The following is a 23,560-nucleotide window of genomic DNA, read 5'->3' as shown; positions in this document are numbered from 1 at the left end:
TTTTCCTTTTTCTGCAGCTCTAGGCTATGAAAGTATTACACTGATCTTCGTCACCTAGACTCTGCACTGTTCTGTCCTAAAGGGCATAATTAATGTTAGACGAGCCATCACGTGATTCAGAATCCATGTGTCATGTTTCCATTTTTGCATGCATCTTTCAGACCCTGGGTAAAACATTAAGATGAGTTTTATTCCACATCCTAAAAGTTCTTTTCTTGTTCTCCGTATCTGTTCAGGTCATAGGCTGTGGAAACCAGAACTGTTGCTGCTACTGGTAATCTGGTTAGAAGTGTAGCGGATCAAAAGGATGGGAGATGGCTGTCAGTTCAACCAAAATTTTCCAAAAATGTAACTTTTCTGTTTGGTTTGTTGCCATCATCAGAATCTTAGAATTTTCTTCAGGATTTCAATATTGTGCAAATCTTTTCCGAAATGTGTATATAGGTGATAAACAATAAATTCCTCATTTTTTCTTATGTGTGGTTCAACTTTGTGTTCATTTTTAATATCCACTTCTTTTAGTGGCACAGCAATCCTCATACTAAGCAAGCATTTAGCGACAGTGGAGAGGAAAACTCCCCTTTAACAAGAAGAAACCTCCAGAGGATCCTGGCTCAGTATAAGCAGCCATCCACCACGACTCACTGGGGATGGAGAAGACAGAGCGCACACACACGCACACCCCAAGCAATAGGTCTATGGTTACATTGTGATTTCTTAGTAAATATTCTATTTGGTGAGAGATAAACTTTATTGTATTTATCCTAGTGAATCTATAATTAAACGGGTAAACTAGTAGTAGCACATCCAACGTCAAAGAAGGTAAAATGTTATCAGGAGAGGGAGAATGATTAAGTGGTTAGTAGCAGTGTGCAAGACGATGGCCCCCTCCATGAGGCCACCACAGCTCAGCAGAACATCATTGTAGCTTCTTCTGGGGAGAAAAACACTTAGACAAAAAATAAAGTTAACAGCTGAAATTGCAGAAAATAATACAGTTAAAGAGCAGATTGTAGAAGAAAGCAGTAGAGTGTGAAAAGTGGTCAGTGTGTCCTCCAGCAGTCTAAGCCTATAGCAGCATAACTACAGAGATAACTCTGGATAACCTAGCCTTTTTAGATGGAGGCATGTTGGAGGCAATTTTCTGGGTTCCTCATTTAGGAAACATTTTTTCTGACTGGCTTAATGAACTGACCTGGATTGGAATGTTTATTATGTGAAGTGCCTTGAGACGACTTGTCGCGATTTGGCGCTATATAAATACAATTAAATTGAATAGTGAAGTTGCCACCTAATGAGTTACAAATGTTTATAAGTGAGTTTATGACAGAAATCTCGATGTTCCTTCTTCGGAGCAGCGTTGGTCTTTTACGTGCGTGATTCCAAACATGTTAAGAGAGCTAAGCACAGCTCTGTGGGTGGTTCTGACTCAGATACTTCCATTTCTTCAGGCAAGCTCAGCGATGAGAGCCGAGCTCTGCCAGGGATGTCGTCATTTCAGGACAACCAAAAACTGAAGACAGTTCTGCAGAAGCCCTGGCCAAAAAGCCACCTGGATTTAATTTAGCAAATAGTACGAGATCTTTCAGCTGGCAACAGGTTATTTAACCCCAATTGGTGCAATGAGTTGGTTCTCATTTCTTAAACAACCATGTGGAAAGACACATCTGGTGGTTGTGGAAAAGATGAGAAGGGTCAGATCATTGGCATCATCAAGCAGAGAAAAACATCTGAGATTGCAGAATGACCAAAATTGGATTCAGAACTGACAAAAGCATCATTAAAAACTGGAAGGATAGTGGGGACCCCTCGTCTTTGAGGAAGAAATGTGGCCGGAAAAAAATCCTGAATGATTGTGATCGGCGATCACTCAAACGTTTGGTGAAATCAAATCAAAACAAGGACTGTTTACTAGTGAACGTAAGAACATTTCCACATGCACAATGCGAAGGGAACTTGTGGCATTGGGACTGAACAGTTGTGTAGCTGTAAGAAACCCACTCATCAGTGAACTAAATTTAAAAAAAAAAGGCCTCAATTTGCTAGGGAGCATAAGGATTGGATTCTGGAGCAATGGAAGAAGGTGGCGTGGTCTGATGAGTCCAGATGGACCCTGTTCCAGAGTGATGGGTGCATCCAGGTAAGAAGAGAGGCAGAAGAAGTGATGCACCCATCGTGCCTACTGTACAAGCCTGCGGGGGCAGTACTCTGATCTGGGCTTGGGTTGGTCAGGTCTAGGTTCAGCAACAGGATGTGCTCCAAGAATGAGGTCAGCTGACTACCTGAATATTCTGAATGACCAGGTTATTCCATCTTCCCTGATGGCACAGGCATATTCCAAGATGACAATGCCAGGATTCATTGGGCTCGGATAGTGAAAGAGTGGTTCAGGGAGCTTTTAGATCAGAGTCCAGACCTTAACCCCACTGATAGTCTACAGGATGTGCTGGAGGCTTTGTGCTGCAGTCAGACTTCATCAATGCAAGATCCTGGTCAAGAATTAATGCAACACTGGATGGAAATAAGTGCTGTGACATTGCAGAAGCTTACTGAAACAATGCCACAGCAAATGCGTGCCGTAAACAAAGCCAAAAGCGGACCTCTTTTTGGGCCAGAGATTGTATTTTGGTACAAAGGTAACTTCATTTAATGCTAAACAAGTGTTTTGAGTTATCCAAAAACAAAAGAAAAAAATAATTCTTGGGGCTTTAAACAGTTTTTGGGCATCTTCATCAAATCCACAGCACTGAATCATCATAATCAGTCGTGTGGCCTACACATGAACACAGTGATGAGCTGACAAGAGAAAATGGGCACATATTTAAAATGCATTTTATTTTCCAAGAAACAAAAAGCAGACAAAGAAATAAGATGAAGGGGAAAGGGGGTGGGAACCCAGTATATAAAGAGATGCAACCTCTGGCTTCTTGAAAAAAATATGTACAATTCCAAAGAATATCCATACAAAACATGCCACATACAATAAAAATGATCATATTTATTTATCATATTCCCTAAAAGTATCTCTGCTGTACAGATGCAACCTCATCTTTTTTTAATTTTTTAAAATGTGAGGTAAAAAAAAACCTTCAATTTGAGCTCAAGTCTTATTTAAATTATAAGATACGCAGAGAACTTAAATTAGGATTCAGAGAAGTTAAAAATTATTTACGCTAAAGTCCAGTGAGCATCATAATGTCTCGTTACGGTCTTCCCTTGAAATAGAAACATACCAAAAAATATATATATTTATATATTCATCACGGTTTCAGATACTTGATCAATATCTACCACTTTTAGAGAAGTTCTCTGTTATACAAGGAGAGTGCAATTCATTACCAGTTTACGTATGGGATTAACTTTGAGTATTAGAACGTATATTAGGCCAAGTAACCATTTCACAAGGTTTACCAACACATTCACTTTTATGAGAAGGAGATTTAAAAAACAATAAAAATAAAAAAGCAAACCACAAACAGTCTATTTTCCATTCAAGGCTACAACGACCCAGATTTTTGACCGATTAAGGGACAGGTTTTGGTAATCAACAAGCAGTAGCATAAATAAAAATAAACACAAATGACATAAATACAAATGCTATGCACCATCGTACTGCTTTATGCAAGAAGTGATTTTTATGTCTGGTTAAAACGACTCTCCCCATAAATTCATACAGACCAGTACTCGCCTCGGCTGATTGGAGAAGATTAGATATTTTCCTCAAATCTATTTCAGCAAACATTTCTCATAGCAAAAAACACTAATAGAAAAAACAGGTAAATGCAAAACACTCTGGTTCATATACATAAAGATATTAGTTTGCAATTTTACATATATTTATAGTTATGTACAGCTTTGTCTTTGTTAAATCAATATCCAGTGGTTGATTTTTTTACCGTTTTTAATGCATTTTTGACTTTATTGATTACTAAAGGGGGCTGGATAAAGAGTTGTTGTCCCCTAATGCATTAATGCATACACTTTATTTACAGTTTGTACAACTTTGCATTTTTAAAATCACATGAGGTCTGAGGTTTGGGAGAAGGAGGGAACAAAGTAATATGGGAAGGAGGAGTTTCACTAAAGCTCCCTTTAAAGACGTTTTTTTTCTCGTTCACTTTACACAAATAAACAAATGCCCTTTGTTTCCATAAGTCTTTCCCTGCCACCAGTTCAGCCTCAATTAGACAGTACCGGCACTGGGGAGGAAAAATAATAATAATAATAATAATAATAAAATACATTACAGGGGTGAGTAGAAACACTGCAGGCTGTACTCAGGCAGAGGAAGACTTACTACAGTAAAAGTTTTAAAAACAGTCCATTAAATAACACAGAGAGGAAGAGGCATGATTCAGAGTTTAAGGTTGAGGTGTGACTTATTAGGAAAATTAAAAGCATTAAATGTAACAGTAGTCATGCATCCACGAGGGCTCCTTTAGAACAATTCAAACTTCAATAGGAAGTGGTCATCTAAAGGGTGCTTGGTTAGGGATTTTCGTTTACACAGCTGAGCAACTTAAAACATGAACGTTATTGTGCTTTCACACAGCTCCTAGCATGATTCTGAGGTGCAGAAATCCTAAAAAAGAGAAAAGGAAACCCAAAAGGATGATTTGGTGGCATAGACAATGCCCTTTAAGAGTCCGATTGTGATCTTCATGGTAATATCAAAACGGTCATATATTTGCTCTGTATAAATAAGTCTTGTATAATAATTAAGTTGGCTCCTTCTTGTAAATCAACATCAGCATAGAGTAGATAGAGCAAACCTGCTGCTTTAGATTCCCTGCTTGTCCGAGGGCTAAGCCCGTAAAAGCATCCTCCCCTCCCAACTCCCCCACCCTCCCCCCAACAGTAAGTCCACAGTAGCAGTTTTTTTTTTGTTTGTTTTAGTTTTGTACAACAAAGCAGTCACTTTCCGCTCAATCAGTGAGGTAGACTGGGTCAAGCTAGCCCACCTTAGGACTCCAACGACAGCGGGTGCCACTGGAGCCCCAGAGGATGAGCATTTTTATATTTTCTCACGTCTTTGTTTTTCCACCGATCGTTTGCAGTCCTTTCGTAGAACGCTGAGATTGTCTAGCTGGCCAATAGTAATGGTATTGTCATGAAGAGGGAAAGTGCCTTTCTTCTGGGGGGTGAGGGAGGAGGGATAGGAAATAGGTCCGACTAAAAACATGAAAATGCATCCTTAGTTCACTCTTAGTATTTAACATGGCTTTTGTTGAAGCTCTGGTGAGCTCCACTGATAGAGGGTCTGAATCATTTGGTAGATGTTGAGGATCATTTTCCAGCCACCGCAACCGGACTAGTCAGGACGACACCGGGGGGGGGGGGGGGTTCAGCTGAAGGGTTAAACGCCACCATCAAACGGCTGTTGATGTAAGGTGATCAGTTGTTTTTTTAAATGATTAATGCTCTTCAGACCTTTGGCTACAGATGTCAACACTTATAGCAGAGGACAGCCTTCCTCCGTGTCTTTCAGAACAGCTTATGCACTGGCGATGTAGGATTCAAAGGCTTTGGCGCGGGAGTGTTCTGGTACCAGCGAAGGCCAACTCTCCGTCCGTCTTTTTCCTGCTTAGTTCATCCACTTCCGGCAATTCCACGCTCCACAATGGCAGGGAATCTTGTGCTGATCATCTTCAAAGTCAAACTGGTAGTCATACGTCAGCTGAAGGCAGGAAACACAAATGGTGACATTTAGATATTGAATAGAGTAAGTAAAGTAATGTGTCCTCTCGCTACGCACCTCCTCTCCCTTGGGGATCCTGCGGCTGGAAATAATGATGATCTTATCTTCTTTGTCAAATGTTACAACTTCAGCAACACAGTTTGGGGCGCAGGAATGGTTGACATATCTAGAGAGAACAAATAAGGACGTTGGTAAGAAAAACAACTTTTTTTTGACTAAACGATGAATTACCAGAGTGACATTAACTAATGGACACTAACCGAGCTGGGCCACCTGTTAGAGTGGCATCGATCACTTGTTCGTTGTTGATGCGGAACATGTAGATCCCACGGTTCTACAAGGGAAAAACCAACCTGTCACTTTGGTCCTAAACCATTCTCAGACCCTAAGAAGTTTGTTGTTCCTTATTTCAACCCAAGGAAGTGTTTTCCTTTTGGTATTATGGAGTACCTGTGACTCGTAGATCTTCTCCCTCCGATTGGCCACCTCGTTGCGGATGACGGTACCAATGTACTCAATGACCATGGTATGCTTCTCCAGGTCCTTTGCGGCGTACAGTCCCAAGCCCTGAATGCGAGATCGTGCGAGGTAAACATTGTTCTTCCACTCGGTCTTCAGACGCCGATACTGGGAGGACTTGGAGTGGACAAACTGTTTGCTGTATGGTGTGTTGAGCTCTCCAGTAAAGGTACTCTGGTATGCCTTGGACACGCTGGTGCTGTTTAGAGTGTGAGGCCTTGAAACACACACACAAAAGAAACAACTTTTGGTTATTAAAGTCAATAACAATGATTATTATTATTGCCAAAATACCATTTTACCTCTTGCACTGCGTTGGAACCTTGGGCTCGGACCGAGCAGAGCCCGTTGGATTTATCATGAGAGGAAGCTCCATCAGAGGGTGCCGGCCGTATCGGAACTGGTAGTTTGGGCAGTTCTCCACTCCGGGCAACTGAAATCATTAAAAAGTTTATTATTACTAAAAGTCTAACAGGAGCTTTTCTGCTATGTTTTTGGGCGCCTTCCATCCACCTCAGATGAACAATGATGAAATAAGAAGTTCTTACCGATTCAGTGATCCGCATCACAGCGTGAATAGTGAGGCCGTACATCTCCTCTCCCTTCAGGTGCTCTGTGAACAGCTTCAACATGGATGAGTCCTCTCTAAGTTTAGCCACCTGCTGCACAATGCGGCTCCAGATCCCTACAGATAAAAGCTGTATTTAGTCACCGGACCATACACTACAACTAGAACAGAAGAAAACTAGAAGAGTAGAAGAACTTACCGTCCGGGGTTGTGTTCCGGTACTGCAAATCCTCCATGCCGTGCTCTAGAACACGCACCTCAAACAACGGACAGCCATCGTCTTCGCTGATGCGACAGCGGTAGCGGCATCGCTTGTTGGGCACACGTGTGCTCCAGTAGATGCGTGTAGCCTCATAACCAACGGGGAAGATGGCGGTGGGTGAGTGGAAGTTGAACATTTGGGAGGGGAGCAACTGACCGATGGCGTGAAAGATGAGACCACCAACCCGGAACAGGTGGATGCGGTCCCCTCTCTGCAAGATGCTGGCAATCTGCTTCACCTCGTCACGTTCGATGTAAACACGTCGCAAAACAGCAAACGTGCTGAGTTCGTCGTCGCTGGGGCCCTTCAGCTTGTGCTGGGTGCAAAGCATGGTCTTATCTTTAAAGAACATGCAGCGTGCCCTGATGGCACAGGCAAAGTGGTACACGTTCGGGCAGCGCAGCCTGTTGCAGCTGTTGGTGGCACCGGTCTTTTGGCAGTACGCACAAAGAGTCCGCAATCCACGACGCAGGGCTACCTCCACATTGATCAGAGCGCCCCCTTGTGTCTCATACACTTCAGTGGACCACAGGGCACAATTGAGGTGCACCCACAAGTCCACGTCAATGTTAAGCAAACGTGCGGGTCCATCTGTGGCCCCGTCACCTTCATCGTGGCAGAAGCAGCATTTGCGTTTATCCCGGGGCAGCTTCTCAGGTCGAAGGGTGATGCGCAGGCTGTCCATCAGCTCTGACACTTCCCGGCTGCTCTCCTTCTTTGACCCACCCTTTCGTATTGTGATGACAATCTGAAGACGCTTCCAGCGAACCCCCTTCCATTTCTTTGCTTTGGGGTGTACCAACTCCTCGTCGGGGGAGAGGGGCCTGCGCTGCTTCATGGCTTTAGGGGAAGACCCTGTGGTGCTGGGGGAATCTTTAGGTGGAGCTGGCTCAGTCACACAGGCCTCCTCCTTGATGGTGGGACTTGGGTGATATTCTGGAGGGGCAGTGGGTCTGGAATGTACAGATGCCGGTTCAGCAATTCCCTCTGCAGCAGAACCTTCCATGTCTTGGACTCCAGCTGGCTGAGCAGCATCCGTGGAGGACTCCACATCCTGCTCAGGCTCAGTCTTGGGCTGAACCGTGATGGGACCGAAGGGAGGGAGTGTTGGAGATGCTGACTTTTTGGAAGATTCAGCCTCACTAGCTATGACCGGTAAAGACGGGGTAAACTGAGGAGGCAACGGTGACGGGGGTGGAGACTCGTCCACTGGTATAACAGGAAGGTGTCGGACATCCAAGTCACTAACGTTGGTTGTGTAACAGTGCTGCACTGGTTTATCATCGTTGTCTTGGAATTCCTGGTGAAAGAAAAGAAAAACACAAATGTGATATAGATACAGAAGAGACGATGAAGAGAAGCCAGTCATGACAAACCTGTTTAATAAGTGCCAGAATGTCCACCTGCTTCTTTAGCGTGCAGCCAGGTAGGGAAACATCAAACTGCCTCAGCCACTCGTCCTGACTGGGTGAGGCACCATCCTTTGAGCACAATGGTCCTAGAAACACAACCACCTTATCATTAGTCTAAACTTATGGATGGAGAAACAAACAATAAAAGGTTTAATCAATAAATGTTTAAGGACAAAAATGTTTTTCAACAGAAAATCTGAGTCAAGTCACATGACTTATTGAAACGGGTCAATTCTCTTCACAGATTCCCAATTTGATCGCCCAGATTAAATAAAATGATTCTATAAATGAATTTTAAACAATCTCCAACAGCCCACCTGACTGACCCGGCCCTTTTCCAGGTCCGTTCCCTACAGGCAGGTCAGCGCTTTGAGGAGGGAACGTGACCTCATAAGAACCTGGCATCCTGATGCTAAGCAGCTGGGCCATTGCCATCATTACATGATTAATTTTCTGGCAAAAAAAGACAAAAAATACATTTAAGTAGTCAAAGCAGGAAAAGAACTGAGGCTAAAAACTATCTCAGTACTTGTTCTGTACCTTGGCTGCAGCAGGAGACACTGTGAAGGTAACCGACACCTCGTTGCTGTTGGTCTTATCCCAGTGATTAGGTGTAGATACCGTCTTACCATCAGGTGCTTCAAATGGCTTGTTTTCTGGAAATGCTGTAAAAAAAAACATGAGCTAAAATACAAAACTTCTACCATGAACTGTGGTGACTGTACAACGATGTTAAGATGATCCCACCTGGGATGGCAGTGCGAGGTATGAGGGGGATGATGGGGGATATCGCTCTTTCTGTGTCCTCCTCTTTAGGCTCCCGCAGGTGAGGGAAGCGCGGGGTTGCGTCTCCTATGTTACTTTCAGGAGATGATGCTGGTATGATGCTCTCAGGAGCATCCTCATCATCACTCTCCATCCTGTTTAACAGATTTTAACAGCGTTTTAAAAGGAAAATGAGTTTAAACAAAAAGTAGAGATGGTAGCTGTGATATTGTACCTGATATCCTCATTCTGGTTATGTGGTGGGGTGGGGAGGGCTGCTAGGATGTCCACGCTCTTCACCTCCGACTTAACGGACTCTGCTGATGCCATAATTATGCATTAAAATGTGAACCCAGGTGAACTACACATTAAAAAACCATAAAACCTAATTACCCAGTGCTGTTTCTGTCTCCTTTTGACCCTCAGCGAGGTCGTCCCCAGGAGTCACACCATTCAACAGCTTGTGCTGTACTGATGGCGGTGGAGTAGGCGGCAGGGAGGATGGGGGTGTAGGAGGGTTGCTGAGGTTACTCTGCAAGGATCAAAACAACTTTTTCTCAAACACTTCTTCAAAAACAAAACAAAGGTACCGTGAAGCTTTGTTACCTTTGTAAGTAGCTGAGAATAGTAGTCTGGGATGTTGTCCAGCACCGCGTTTCCGAATGATCCTTTTAGCTGGCCTTTGCTATTGGCTGGGCTGCTCCCAAACGGAGCAAAGAGATCCAGGCTGGCAGTGATGGAAGGCTCCATCAATGGCAGCAGAGAGAGACCCTGCATAGTAAAAGCTCATTAGTTTACAGGATGAGGAAAATGGCATTCCAAAACATCCACAGCAAAAACGAATAAAAAGAAGATAAATCTAAAAATGTACCTGCTTGAGTTGTTTTATTAAGGCTTCGGCACTTTTGCCCACCTCTTCCTTCTTATTCTTCTTGCGTGAGTTCGGCCCTTTGTCACCAGTTGGTTTATTTATGCGCTTTGGCTTTTGCACTGGGGCCCTTTTTGTTATTGACTGTAAATCCTGTTAAAATGTAGGATAAGAAAACATGTTGGTTTGTTTTTTGCGTTCTCCATGAGAAAAAAATAATCGAAAGGATAAAAGAAAAAAAGGTCGAACATACCTCCATATTCCGTGGCGTCCCCTGAAGCTTTTGCTCTAGCATTGCCAATTTACTATTGATGTGACCATTGATCTCGTTGTGGATGCCTTCAGAAGGCCTCTGGGCATTAAGCTGAATATTCTTGGTTTTTAGGAGTTTTTGTAGCAGCTGTTGTCCAGTCTCAGATCTAGGACCTTGGGTCTCAGGATCTCTGGCCACGCCTCCAGTATTAATAAAGCTGTGTCCAGAATTAACCGTTTCGCCTGTTTCTCGCTTTATGAATCCAGGATTAGCCTCTGACGCACCGTCACACTGAACCTCTTTTGGTTCCTGTTTGATGTTCTGTATTGTTTTGCAAAGCTCCTCTTGTGCAAGAGCGACATTACTCTCTTGAAGTTTGTTTACATCTCGTTGAACATTAATGCCCTTCTGTGGCCCATTAAGAGTAACTGAAACAGCCTGACACGCATCACTGCCGGATGTTGGAGTTTCTACTTTCAGACCGAGACAATCAAATGGACTCTTGGCTCCGGGTGACCTGAGTGGGGACGCCTTGACGTGGCTGTATGGACTTCCCCTCCCAGCTCTACAGTCAGGTACGGAAGGTGAAGAGACATGGGATGAGTAAGGAGAAGCTGGATGGGCAGGGCTCATACCAAAAGGACCTCTAGGAGAATATCCGTGGGATGGAGAGCCCTGCACTCGACCTGAGGCAGCAGCCATTATTGCTTGTTGTTGGGTCTGGTTGGGAGTGGGAGGACGCATAGCCTGACTAAATGGTTGACGTGGAGAAGCTGGCCTCACCATGCGAGTCTGCTCCATAGGGGAATGTGGGACTGGTAACTGGCCTCTCATCATATGCTGCTGCATCATTTCCCCTGCTTGTGGTTGTAACTGGCCAGGAACCATCTTCCCTTGCTGCATCTGGGGAGCAACACCAGGCTGCTGGCTAAACATGTTTACTTGCTGATGGCTGGCCACTGCTCCTGGTTTTCCCATGCCTCCATATGGCATCTGAGGGCCCTCCATTCCCATCATTTGCTGACCGACCTGCGGAGCTTGAGGTCTCATCTGACCCGGTTGGCCTTGTCCAACAGGCATTCGCAGCATCTGCCCCTGATGAAGCTGCCTTTGTGCAATCATAGCCTGGATGTGTTGTATCTGCTGGTTCGGAGGAAGATTGCGGAGCTGAGGGTTCTGAGCAATGATAGCCTGGATGTTAATAGAGGTGCGGATCTGTCCAGGTGGGCCACTGGGTCTCTGTGTCATCATACCTTGCTGCTGAGCTCTCAACATTCCCATCATGGCCTGCTGTTTCTGTTGCTGGGCCATGAGTGCTTGCTGCTGAGGATTAAGACCCATGGCCATAGGCTGCGGCTGGCCAGGATGATGCTGACCCATGATCTGTTTCTGCACGGTGGGATCTTGTGTCTGGTGCATGGGATTTTGAACAGTTTGCTGTTGTTGAGGTAGGAAATCAGCTGATTTCCCTTCCTCCTTTACAATAACCAAATTAGGTTTGTCAGCACCGAGGGAAGCCTGCCTCTGCGTAAGTGGATTTTGCTGTTGAGCAGGAACTCCAACCTGCTGGTTAACAGTCAAACCTGTTTGTTGCTCATGAACAGACTGAGGATTTGAATTGTGATGCTGGTTCATATACATCTGATTTTGATGTTGCTGCTGTTGTAATTGTTGTCGTTCCATGTCAGAATGAAGATCGTTTAATGAGCCTTGTTGGGGCATCTGACTGGGGGTGGATGGTCCACTCTGCTGAGGAGTTCTTGAATCAGGGCTTAGAATCCCCCCCTCTTTGAATCCTGAGTTCTGGCTGTCCGTCGATCCCTGTGGTTGGGGTGTATTACTTCCTGCAGAGGGCGAGGAACCCATCTGGGGGGTCGAGGGCTGTGAAGCTCCTCCTTGATCTTGGTTAGTCTGACTGATCTGTGCCATTTGCTGCTGAGATACAAGCATGCGCTGGGCAAGGATGTTCTGTTGTTGTGGTGTCAACTGTGGCTGGGGTCCTCGGAGCCCCGGGTGACCCGGGGACCCAAGCACACCCTGCTGACCCATCATCAGCTGGGGCCTCTGCTGCTGTGATGCCTGACTCCCCATCAATCCAGGCTGAGCCACCATCATGGATTGAGAATGATTAAAAGGCTGACCTGCTGCCATGTTCTGCTGTTGTAGAGCCACGGACTGGCCTGCGACCATTACCTGTGGGCCCTGCACCATGCCCTGCTGATTAGCCTGGTTGGCTATCATTCCTTGTTGGGCGCTTGCTTGTTGCTGGGCTATAAGTGGATTCCCCATCATGCCAGGCTGTGGCTGAGGCATCAGTCCAGACTGTTGATTCGGGTGTGGAATCGGTTGCTGACCCATCATCACCTGCTGTTGTTGCTGCTGCTGCTGCTGGAGCTTTGCCATTTGCATTCGATGCTGAAGCTGTCTCTCTTGAAGAAGCCTGGGGTCTGCCCCTTGCATTCCAGGCCCCTGGGGGAAGAATCCAGTTGAAGGACCTGATGGACCTGGGGCCCTTGCAGCATTTCCCCCGAGAGCTGAAGAAAGCTGTTGCTGAGGTCCTCCCATAAAGGGCTGCCCTTGGGGCATTCTTAGAGGCATTCCTCCTTGGGGCATCATGCCAGGGTGCTGACCCATCACTGGTGCTCCCTGTTGGCCCATCATCATTTGGCCAGGCATTTTTTGAAATATGTGGGAAGGTGCACCCTGTGCAGAATGGCCTGGGGGAAGAATACCTGAGCTTTGTTGATGCTGCTGCTGTTTGCTTCTGTACTCTGCAATAAGATTGGTGTGCTCCTTCTGTTGCTTTCGCACCTAAAACAGAAAAAAACTTGTATTCCAAACTCTGTACAACTCAGATGTTTCAAAAAGGCTCTCAGAAACAGACAAACCTGGTCAAGCTGTTTCTGTATTTTGCTTTGCTCCTCAGTGACCAGCTTCAGTTTCTCTGCATCTGCCTCGGCGAACTCCCTGCCAGCTTTCTTAGCAGTGCGCTGCTTAGCACACAGTGCTTTACGCGACTTTCTGTGGACGCCAATCTGTTCTTCCAAAAATTTCAACTGCATTTGGAGTAATTGCTGAGTATGAAGAAGCCACTCTTCGTATTGGTGTTGCTCTGCATCGTCTGTAATTAAAAAAACATTAATCAGTAGAAGGAATTATTAAAGAAATTTTACATAAAAAATACAAATTCTAGTATTTATGGTAAAACATACTGATGATTCCCTGCACAAATTGTGGAGGGTTGGGTCTTGACTGGGCAGGATCAGCTGTTTCTCCCTCCTAAACAAAGAAGTAGAGCTTTTACATCATACATGCAAGAATAATTCACAATTAAAACAAATTGACACTCCAAAAAATGACAGCTTACCTTCAGGGGTCCAGCAGGAACCTGAGCCGAGTCTGTGCCGGGAGCCGAGGCCAGCCGCTGAGCAAGCAGAGAAACTTGTTGCCTAAAAGTCAAAACAAACAATAATTAACAGTGAAAATCACCAAATGCTGACCAAGACACTGAATAGTGAGCTTCAACTCTAGAGAGTTTAAAGGCTTTTGTTTGTTGTACCTGTTGATGCCAGGAGGAACAACCATTGGATCCTGCGCCAACACTCTTTTAATACCCTTTAGAGCAACTATCTTTGCCTTGGCAATGGGATCCATGAAGTCATCAGCAGGAAACTTGTCTGGATCTGCCACGAATAAAAAAACAACTGCTGATCAGAAGCCATATTAACAACATTGTGTAGACAGTAACTAGCCTTAAGTTTACCTTTATCTGGGAAGAAGCTGTTAGACATAGGTGGTTGTTTAACCGGCTGTGGTTGATGACCATGGCCCGGGTGCATTCCTGGCTGTGCTGCCCTCATCACTGATTGCTGCTGGGCAATAGACATGTGAGGCTGAGGTACCATCCCAGGTCCTATGAGCCTTTGTTGCTGAGGCATGTGTGCAGCACGGGGTCCCATTCCTGGTTGTGCAATCATTCCTGGGGCTGGTGGACGGTGCTGATGTTGCAGCATTAGTTGCCCAGGAGCCTGTAGGTTCTGCTGCTGGTTTGAGAGACCAGGGAAATGAGGAGGCATGACCCCCTGTTGAAGTGAATTTAGCTGCTGTTGTTTCTGCAGCTCTTTCTTTTCATGCTCCAGGAGATCTTGTATGAGGAGAGGCAGCTCACCATCTAGAGAGCTCTCAACCTTTGCCAAATCTACTGCAGGGGAGTGCTGGCCTCCTACATCAGGAAGCCCCAGTGGATCATCACCAATATCTCCATGTGGGGCACATGGAGGAAAGCGATCATCCTGACCTGGTAAGGGGTAAGGAAGTCCACCTAATCGAACAGAACTAAGTGAGGCTGACTGGCTTTCAGTTTGTGCCGTCTTGATGGTTGACGTGGTCCCACCAAGAAGCATCGACACAGCCTCTCCCATCTCATCCTTTACTACATTTTGTTCTGATGCCAGCTGATGAGTCTGACCGTTGCCCTCTACTTTTACTTTGGAAGCATCAACAACTTCTGCAACAGGGGGCTCTTGGAGAGCAGACTGCTTTGCAGCAGCTGGGACTGTTTTTAAAGACTTTTGTCCTGGTTTATCTTTGGATTTACCTTCCACTTTAACATGAACAGATCCAGAAAGAGATGAAGGTGCTTCGCTTTCTGCTTCTACAAGCCGAAGTTGGTCTGAAAAGACATCCTTGGGGTCACCTTGGTCCAATTCAGGGTCAGTGTAAGCGAGTAGGTCAAACTCATCACTGTTAAGCAAATCGTCTAGATGTGGATCATTGGTTTCAAGGTTGTCCAGGTTGCCCAAGTCGTCATCTCCTTTATCAGGATCCAAGTCAAGAGCCAGATCGTCCTCATCCTCCACACCTCCATCCCCGGAAGCATCACCTAAGCCATCGAGGTCAGCCTCAGGCAGTTCTGCACGGCTTCCTGCAGCTGCTACCTGAGGCGCAGCCACCAAACCTGGCTGAGCAAGACGATGCTGCTCAGTACTCTGAGCATTCGAACTGGAAGTAGCAGCTTGAGGCTCCATGCGAGTCTGTTGTGTTACAGAGCCTGTAGACTGCTGAGGCAGTAAAACTGGAAGACCACCTTGTGGTAAACCCAGCGTTGAGTCACTACCTCCCTCTGTCTGAATACCCCCAGCCTGAGTTATGGGATGTTGCTGTAAGTAAGGTGCAGCCATCTGCTGATGTTGAACAAAGAGGCGTGGTCTTGGCTGTGGTCCACGAGGCATGAACTGTGGTCGTAGGGGGATCCTTTGGGAGTTGTGTCTCAACTCAATGAACTGTGGTGGGGGGCCTTGGCGCATTGGCTGCATGGTTTCTCCTCCATGTCCTGGCATCATGGTGTGAGGGTTACCCATGCGTTCCATACCCTGAACGTTGACAGCAGGGTTAAGATTGTGCCTCATGGGCATTCCTTCCATGCCAGGCTGAGGTAACCTCCTTTGCCCTGGGGTTTGTCCCTGCCACTGAGGAGGGAATGGTGGACGAGCAAACATGTCATGAGGTCTGGTGGGCCCTGGCAACCTTTAGAACAAACACATGCATATTTCAATTAAAACAACCAAAAAAGTGACGCAAGCCTAAAGTCTGAGAATACAAGGATGAGTTGACGTGATAATTAATTATTTAAGTGACACTTGTTATATATTACTTCTCGGTGATTACACTACAGCAACCATACTGGAGCTTCAACTAAATATCAATGCTTGCCTTAGTCCACCAGCATCCACCATGGGAGATGTTCCTGTTGGGGGTGGCCGAATGAGCTTGTCATCCATGCTTCCTACGACTGCAGGCATGTTCCCAGCCACGGAGACCTGAGCTTCAGAGGTAGCAGGAGGAACACACTCCTAAAGGAAATTAGAATATGCTAGTGTTTACAGTACATCTGCCACTTTCAACTAGCTTATATTCTTAGATGAAATGTTCACTTTTAACTTGCCAGTAACTCTAAACCAGTGGTTCCCAAACTTATTTAGCCACGCACCCCCTTCTATGTCCCGACCATGTCGACGCACCCCCCAGCTCCCACATCAGGGCATGGCTATATACATATATATATATATATATATATATATATATATATATATATATATATATATATATATATATATATATATATATATATATATATATACATATATACATACATATATATACATATATACATACATATATATATATATATATATATATATATATATATATATATATATATATATATATATATATCAGACGTCATGCTAAACAGCCAGGGTTAAAAAAATATGATCGACCTTTTTCCCCATCACTTTCATTTTTTAAATAGCAATTAATAAACATTCGATACCATTACAATTTCCTTTGATTTAATTTTAAATAAATATTTAGAGTGCCCAGGTAGCACCTAAAGAATGCAATTTAACGGTTTCCTTAAAGTAGGAACGTTTGGCCAGAGCGCTCTCCTTCCTTCTGCTCTGCGTAAACCTGAGCTGATCACCTACTTGTGCGTAATCAAATGTCTATAGGGGAAAATATGGAAAAGAGATAGCCATGATGTTCACTTTTGCCTCAGACCGACTTATTGCTGTTTTATGGTGTGGCTGAATCTGCGATCCGCTGCCATGCGGACTGGAATAACAAATGCTGCAGTAACATGAGTTCAGGTTCGGAGTCACTGGCTGGAGCGGACCCGACTTTAATACGTCATCCCAAAATAGAAGCTAGTATCTTAATTTGACCTTGAATGAAAAATGTTGTTATAAAACCTCTTAAAAGTTTTTATCACGGAGGAGGCAGCGCTCATTTCTGCCTTCAGACTGACGGCGCGAATCAATCTCTCTCTCTCTGTGTGTGTGTGTGTGTGTGTGAGCGCGCGTGCGGCACAGCTCCATGAAGCTTGGTTTATGCTTGATGCATTCACTTTCCGCTTGGTGATGCGGCTGGCGGATGGAACGCGCTTCACAACTTGCAGCCTTTAAGTCACCGCGTCTCGTTATTGGTGCTATTTAAACTTCTGCCCAGCCCAGATGTGCTCACTTGTGCACCCGTGAGCCGTGGTTTCGCTGGAACGCGTCTGACCTCTGACAGACGCACTCTGAACTTCAGATCTTCAGCGCGCTTTTAATAGCCTGAATGGGAATAATTTCTTGATTTATTTTGTTACATCCACAATGTTCTGTGTGTGAGGTTTACAATATCAGAACACCTGCATGAGACAGGTGTTAATTACAATCTGCCAGAATGACTCACCACCTTCAGATTCCTCCAACACCGTTAAAAATGATCAAATACGGAACATATCGGCGTGCGCAGGACAGAGCGCTGAAGCTCGGCGCATTGTTATTATGAAGCTAGGGCACATGTGGAGGACACGCGCGCACAAAAATATACTTGTTTTCAATTACATTTATTGTGCCCTCTTACTATTTCTTTGGCCCACCCACAAATGAGTTTCTGGCTACGCTAATGGTGACATCTGACAGACTTCTCTGAGCTCCGCAGCCATTACACTTTTCACCTCGCGCACCCCCGGGGGTGCACGCACCACACTTTGGGAATCCCTGCTCTAAACCAAAGCCCACATGCACAAGTAGAATGTGCCACCTCATCACTGAAACACTCCACACAAAATAGTTACAACAAAGAAAATAGAAGGCAAATAGGGCAAAATAACTGCAAACTACAAAAATGGGAGCCTTGTTCTTGGCTCAAACAACAAGACCCCATGAAAGACTACAACACTCTAATCTGCTTTCCCCAACTTGAGAATTAGAAATCACAAAAACCTTACAAAATATTGACTAGACCACACATTAGTAGAGTTGATACAGTGGACAGGCGTACCTGTGGATAAGGTGGAGGTGCTCGGTGGGTCTTATCTTGTTGAAAGCTTGCCATCTCTCCTCCAGACCAGCCAGGGGATGCACTTCCAGCAGCGGCAGCAGCAGCGGCTGCCGCCGCCGCCGCCTCTTTCTCTTGTCTGATTGAATTTTTCTGCATTTGTTGTCTGATTATGAAATCTCTTAGTTTCTGGCGCTATAAAAATAACAAAGTAGAGATTAGCAAAATGTTAGAGATGCGTTGATTTGTTTTCTGCTGGCTGTTTTGATACCTGTTTGTGTTTTTCCAGCTCAGAGGGACTTAGTCCTACCAAAGAAGGGTCCTGCACCGCTGATGGATCAGGCATTTCTTGGGTGCTTGCTAAAGACTGTTGATGAAGCAAGTCTGTAGACTGAACAGCTGGTAGTTCTTGAGACCCAGAGGAAGGTGGCCCCCTGGAGCTGGGATTGTCTGCTCCCAGTGTCGCTTGAGGTTGCGGCTGTGGTTGACCCGGTACCATCTGAGGCTGTTGCTGGGTGACCAGGGAACACCCTGTGCTGGGGCTGCGATTGAAAGCAGGTTTACCAGAGAGTGGATCACCCGTAGGACTGCTGTTAGGGTGGGCTAAAGGTGGCTGGTTAGAGTGAGGTGAGGTTTTGTAATTTCCAGTTCCATCTGGAGGAAGAGTGGAGGTGCGAGGAGGCTTGTGGATTGTAGCAAACGGGTCTCTTGATTGTGGTCTTGAAGGTGGCTTAGAACAAGAGTCTGGGGACTGGAAACGAGGAGCAGCAGGAGAATGTACAGAGTAAGCATCATTGGACAAGCCACCTGGAGTGTGGGGAGAGCTCCCCTGGGATTGTGGACTAGAGGGCACTCTAGGACCCTGGTCTTGCAGTGCTGTGAGCGGTCTCTGGGGTCCAGGAGCACAAGTGTCACCTGACTGTGGTCTGGGAGTTAGAGGTGCATGAGTGTGGGGGTCAGAGAAAGAGTGGGAGGGAGACTGTCTGTAACTCTCAGAAGGATGACTAGGGGAAGCTCCAGGATGAAGTACCCCACCCTCCCCCTGGTGCATTCGAGGGGTCATAGGTGCTTTGAATAAACCGTCTTTAGACTCCATCCCAGCAGGGGAGCCGATAGAAAGCTCAGGTCTTCCCGCACCAGAAGAACATGGAGATGGTGCATTCATTTCAGCCCTGTACTGTCCGGGAGAGGAAGCCACTGCAGAGAGGGATGGAGATGAACCATGTTCTGAGCGTCCTAGTCCCTGCTGGCTTCTAAAAGAATCCCCGTGGTGAGGATTGTGTGGTGGTGAGAAAATAGGCGACTCCCCAAGCCCAGGACCTTTTGAACGAGGACTTTCAGGAGGTCCAAGTTGGTCTAGAGTGCCTTGCTGTGATTGTAAAGAATGAGTCTGTTGCTGCTGCAGTTGTGACCTGAAGTAGGGGTCAACTTGCTGAGCCCGTCTGGGGGTTCCAGGAGTTCCTGGTTGCATGTCAAAAGGGCCAAGAGTGTCTGGCCGTCCCTGAGGAGGACCCTGTGGGCCGGAAGCAGAGTAACCTGAGGAAGAGGCCTGTAAAGGACTGGCCCCAGCATGAGAGAAGGGCGTGGTTGGATGAGAGTGAGAATGGGGTGACTGAGATGGAAGTTTGGCCAAAGGATCTGTCCGGCTGTCGGCTGACTGTGGTGTCTTAATAGGTCCGTCTGAGAAAAATACAGAAGATGATCCAGAATCTGGGGGAAAGGAAAAGGGGCTGTCTGCTGAGCTGGGGTGGGAAGAAACTGATGTAGAGCCTGAAGGTGGAGGGATCTGGAGGTGCAGGTTTGGTCGTTCTCCCTTAACACGACCAGGTTCTGTTTTCACCGGTCTGCAGACCTGACTCTCTGCCTGCTGTGAGAGAAAGAAGGAAGTGCAGAGAAAACGATGAACAGAACGTACAAAGAACAAGTATCCAAAATGAAACTTCTAACCATCAATGATGTTAAAATGTACCTTTTGTGCCTTGTTGATCCTTTGAGCTGCTCGGTTATCTTTGGCCTTTTGCTGCAATGGAACATTAAAATAAATTAAAATCGTGTTGTAAATTTAAATAAAGAACTACAAAAACAAAACAGATAGCCTGAGTTGTGTTCGAATTATAAAGTATTAAGAACCTACCAGATATGGGACCTTGTCAGCAGCAGACACCTTCCTCCAGATCTTCATGATCTGTTTACAGCGACTTGCCCAGTCTGTGACAAAATAAATGTTGATATCTCAGAAAAGTAACACAATTGGTTATGCTGGTATGACATCACCTCCTAACACCAACCTGGGTAGTCCTGTTTCAGCGCAGGAAAGTTGGTATTGGCATAAAGAACTGGAGAAATGGTCGAAAGTTCCCCCAGTTCCTCATCTTTTTCCCAGCGCTGGAGACTCCGCTGGTTGTAGGACAGACCGTCTCCTTCTGCCTCCGTGGGAGTGGGTGGGGAGGAAGGGGTTACCGGGGTAGAAGGTGTGGCCCACGGGCTCTCCTCCCCTGCATCTGGACTGAACAGTCCTCCCCGGTCTCTGTACGTCATAAAAGGAAATTTACCTTCAGGTCCTTAAGCATTTAAACAGGGTTCCTACAGGTTTCATCAAGTTAAATCCAAGACCTTTTAAGACCTTTTCAAGACCACTTATGTAAAAAATTAATACCCACTTCAGACCTAAAGGGCAAAAAAAACAACTTGTGTTCATTTACTTATCTTTCTGCTTTATTATGTTTAACGTAAAACACACGTTTAAAATATAACAGCGTCGGTTGGGCTGGGTACCAGTGGATACTTCTTCATGCTACTACTTAACACTGCCTGCTTTTTGATGGCGGTACCTTAATGATACTTTTGTTTAGATCTATTTTTTTTTATTTTAAGAGAGGATAACAAACTACATAAAGGTTTTGTTCCTATTATATTGTATTTATATTATACTTTATTTCAACTGTTTCTGAGCAAAAACAGGAGAGCTACAGTGCAAACAGCAAAGGCACAAAATTGAAATATATGTATAAAAATAGCCTTCATTAATGCTTCACCGCATGTGAGTAATAGCAGTAATAACAACCCTGCTGAAGTGCATTTTATAATGCTGGTAAACAGCAGCTAAGTTGGTTTCATGTCCGATTTCTGTTTTTATTAGCCTCCCTCCTCAGACTCCTCCAGTGTTTTGGAAGGTTTTACTTTTTGCAGTCAAAGACTTTCCATGTTTCAGCTCTCAGGATGATGCCCTGCACGACGAGGTGCTTGTTAAATTGCTGCTATTCCTGATTTTCATTTCACAAATCTTCTCGCTGGTGTTACATTTAGCTGCCGCTTACTTTTTTCAAAATGCACCCAAACGGTTTTTTTTAGCGTTTTCATCCGCGAACTGCAGAGAAGTGTTTCTGAAAGGATCAACAGGTTGATTGGGTTGTTCAGTAATCGGAAGGTTGCAGGTTCGATCCCGGCTAGAGAATTCTGCTGTTGTGTCCTTGGGCAAGACACTTAACCCACCTTGCCTGCTGGTGGCGGTCAGAGGGACCGGCGGCGCCTGTGCTCGGCAGCCTCGCCTCTGTCAGTGTGCCTCAGGGCAGCTGTGGCTACATCGTAGCTTATCACAATCAGTGTGTGAATGTGTGTGTGAATGGATGAATGATACACTGTAGTGTAAAGCGCTTTGGAGTCCTTACTCTGTAAGGTGCTATACAAGTGCGGGTCATTTATCATTGGGACATTTCAACACCTTTGTTCTGATATCGGTACCTACCGAATGTTTTCACTCAGTCCCAAAGAGGTCCAGAGTTCTGGCACCCAGCCATAGGCGTCAGTCAACCTTTCTCGTGGTCTGCTGAGATTTTCCGCGTTTCTCCTCTGCCGGAGGTCTGTGTTTACCGTTTAGTATCACTGCTGTGGCTGAATACGTCACGTGTCCGGAGTATTTTGACCAGAGCTGCGATGCTTTCTCAATTATTGATTCCGCCACTCTTTATGCTATGTTATTTTATAAAAATTATTTAGAGGACAAATACAGTATGAAGAATTTACATACAAATTTTAAGACCAGTTGTCAAAATTCAAGACTTTTAAGTCTTCTAAGACCCCGCGGGAACCCTGATTAAAGCTTTTCCTGTCAGGACAAATAAAGAGGTGCTAATCAACAGATGTTGTAGCTGAACTATGAGAAAAACTGATGCAAATAAGATTTCAATAACCGTCTTACCGCATATCAAAGAAGGGGGACTGAGAGAGGCCAGGAAAGGCATCCATAACTCCAGAGGAGGGAAGAGATCCTGGAAGAGAGTCAGTGCTTTAATCCAAACCCATCCTAACTGATCTCTAAATCCAAAAGTTAGCATTTTAAAAGGTTTTAGCTGCGGGCACCCCTTGTACACACCTGAGAGAAGAGCTCTCTGTGGCATGGCACTGCGATTTGGTTCTCCCTTATTAGCTTCCAAAATTGGTTTCATGCCTCCCAAAGGAGAACCATCTTGCACTCCAAGAACCTTCCTGAAAAACTGTTCAGAATCCTGACTTTCCACCCCTTGTGGAAGACCTGCATCACAAAGAGAGCACAAAAGAACAAAATGTTACTCAGATAACAGAGTATCACACCTGTTCCATGATGTGCTTGCAATAAATGAATAACCCAAACCTTCACTCTTTTCTGCCTCAGAGTCTTGGGGATAAATGGCCATCTGGTCCTTCATTGATGAGGATGGTGCAGGACTTCCTAAAATTGTTTTAGGAAACATTTTAGCAGCTTTTAAATGATAATATTAAACTACAGTCTTAATGTGAAACAGACACACACCTGTGCTTTCTCCCTGAGCCTTGGGGGCTTCACCCCCCTCTTGTTTGCAAGGAAAACTTCCTTCCACCACCCGATCCTTGGCGTCAACTAGTGAAACAAGCACAAGTCACTATACTGACCTTTTCCACAGTCAGCATCATAAACAGCTGAACACGTGGTCTTACTGTTTGGGGTAGCACATTTGACCCCTGCTGGTGTTGGTAATGAAGGTCGAACAAGGCATGGACCTGTCCTCTGACCCGGAGCCATCATCACAGCTTTCTTACTCAAATCTATTAGAGTCTTCCCAAAGAAAGCCTCCTGCAATAAATCAAAACATACAAAAGGTCAAAGTTTGGTTTCAATTTCAAAACTTGTTTTGGTGAGGGCAAAACAAAAGCACACACCTGAAGATACGCTGGAAACATGTCCTCAAGTTTGCTCTTCTTTCTGCCCCGACGTTTCTTAGCTTGTTCTTCGCCCTCCACTGGTTTAGGATCCATTATGTTATCGGTGTCGGGGTGAGGTCCTACACACACACATGGAGCCAGAACACTCTGTTTTACACACCAATAACCCTTTATAGTGAACACAACCATTTCATCTCTTGCACACATTTAGAA

The 23,560-nt window shown here is 45.3% G+C and overlaps 1 protein-coding gene across 5 annotated transcripts in view; it reads right to left on the bottom strand.

Moving 5' to 3' along the window:
- Positions 1-5,359: 5,359 nt before the first annotated feature.
- The window catches only part of kmt2d (lysine (K)-specific methyltransferase 2D), a 28,450-nt gene continuing 10,249 nt past the window's right edge, over positions 5,360-23,560 (bottom strand). For 3 of the 5 annotated variants that reach the window (XM_015967881.3, XM_015967884.3, XM_015967882.3), the window contains exons 23-55: positions 23,345-23,466; positions 23,123-23,258; positions 22,959-23,045; positions 22,800-22,877; positions 22,542-22,700; positions 22,368-22,437; positions 20,458-20,696; positions 20,304-20,377; positions 20,139-20,189; positions 18,441-20,036; positions 18,173-18,364; positions 16,058-16,197; positions 14,109-15,871; positions 13,905-14,028; positions 13,713-13,794; positions 13,558-13,624; positions 13,234-13,466; positions 10,346-13,156; positions 10,096-10,245; positions 9,831-9,995; positions 9,618-9,756; positions 9,460-9,544; positions 9,207-9,379; positions 9,000-9,124; positions 8,777-8,912; positions 8,424-8,545; positions 6,985-8,347; positions 6,766-6,902; positions 6,520-6,650; positions 6,149-6,434; positions 5,959-6,032; positions 5,756-5,864; positions 5,360-5,677 (exon numbers count right to left, since the gene is read on the bottom strand). In XM_015967881.3, the coding sequence (XP_015823367.3) occupies positions 5,585-5,677; positions 5,756-5,864; positions 5,959-6,032; positions 6,149-6,434; positions 6,520-6,650; positions 6,766-6,902; positions 6,985-8,347; positions 8,424-8,545; positions 8,777-8,912; positions 9,000-9,124; positions 9,207-9,379; positions 9,460-9,544; positions 9,618-9,756; positions 9,831-9,995; positions 10,096-10,245; positions 10,346-13,156; positions 13,234-13,466; positions 13,558-13,624; positions 13,713-13,794; positions 13,905-14,028; positions 14,109-15,871; positions 16,058-16,197; positions 18,173-18,364; positions 18,441-20,036; positions 20,139-20,189; positions 20,304-20,377; positions 20,458-20,696; positions 22,368-22,437; positions 22,542-22,700; positions 22,800-22,877; positions 22,959-23,045; positions 23,123-23,258; positions 23,345-23,466 (11,312 nt within the window). In that variant the 3' untranslated portion in view covers positions 5,360-5,584. The remainder of the gene's footprint in view (positions 5,678-5,755; positions 5,865-5,958; positions 6,033-6,148; positions 6,435-6,519; positions 6,651-6,765; positions 6,903-6,984; positions 8,348-8,423; positions 8,546-8,776; positions 8,913-8,999; positions 9,125-9,206; positions 9,380-9,459; positions 9,545-9,617; positions 9,757-9,830; positions 9,996-10,095; positions 10,246-10,345; positions 13,157-13,233; positions 13,467-13,557; positions 13,625-13,712; positions 13,795-13,904; positions 14,029-14,108; positions 15,872-16,057; positions 16,198-18,172; positions 18,365-18,440; positions 20,037-20,138; positions 20,190-20,303; positions 20,378-20,457; positions 20,697-22,367; positions 22,438-22,541; positions 22,701-22,799; positions 22,878-22,958; positions 23,046-23,122; positions 23,259-23,344; positions 23,467-23,560) is intronic. The other 2 variants (XM_015967883.3, XM_054745909.2) reach the window with 1 other exon arrangement.

This window comes from Nothobranchius furzeri, chromosome 15, assembly GCF_043380555.1.
Source record: "Nothobranchius furzeri strain GRZ-AD chromosome 15, NfurGRZ-RIMD1, whole genome shotgun sequence".
NCBI classification, from domain to species: Eukaryota; Metazoa; Chordata; class Actinopteri; order Cyprinodontiformes; family Nothobranchiidae; genus Nothobranchius; species Nothobranchius furzeri.
This window is presented reverse-complemented; position numbering and strand designations above follow the sequence as displayed.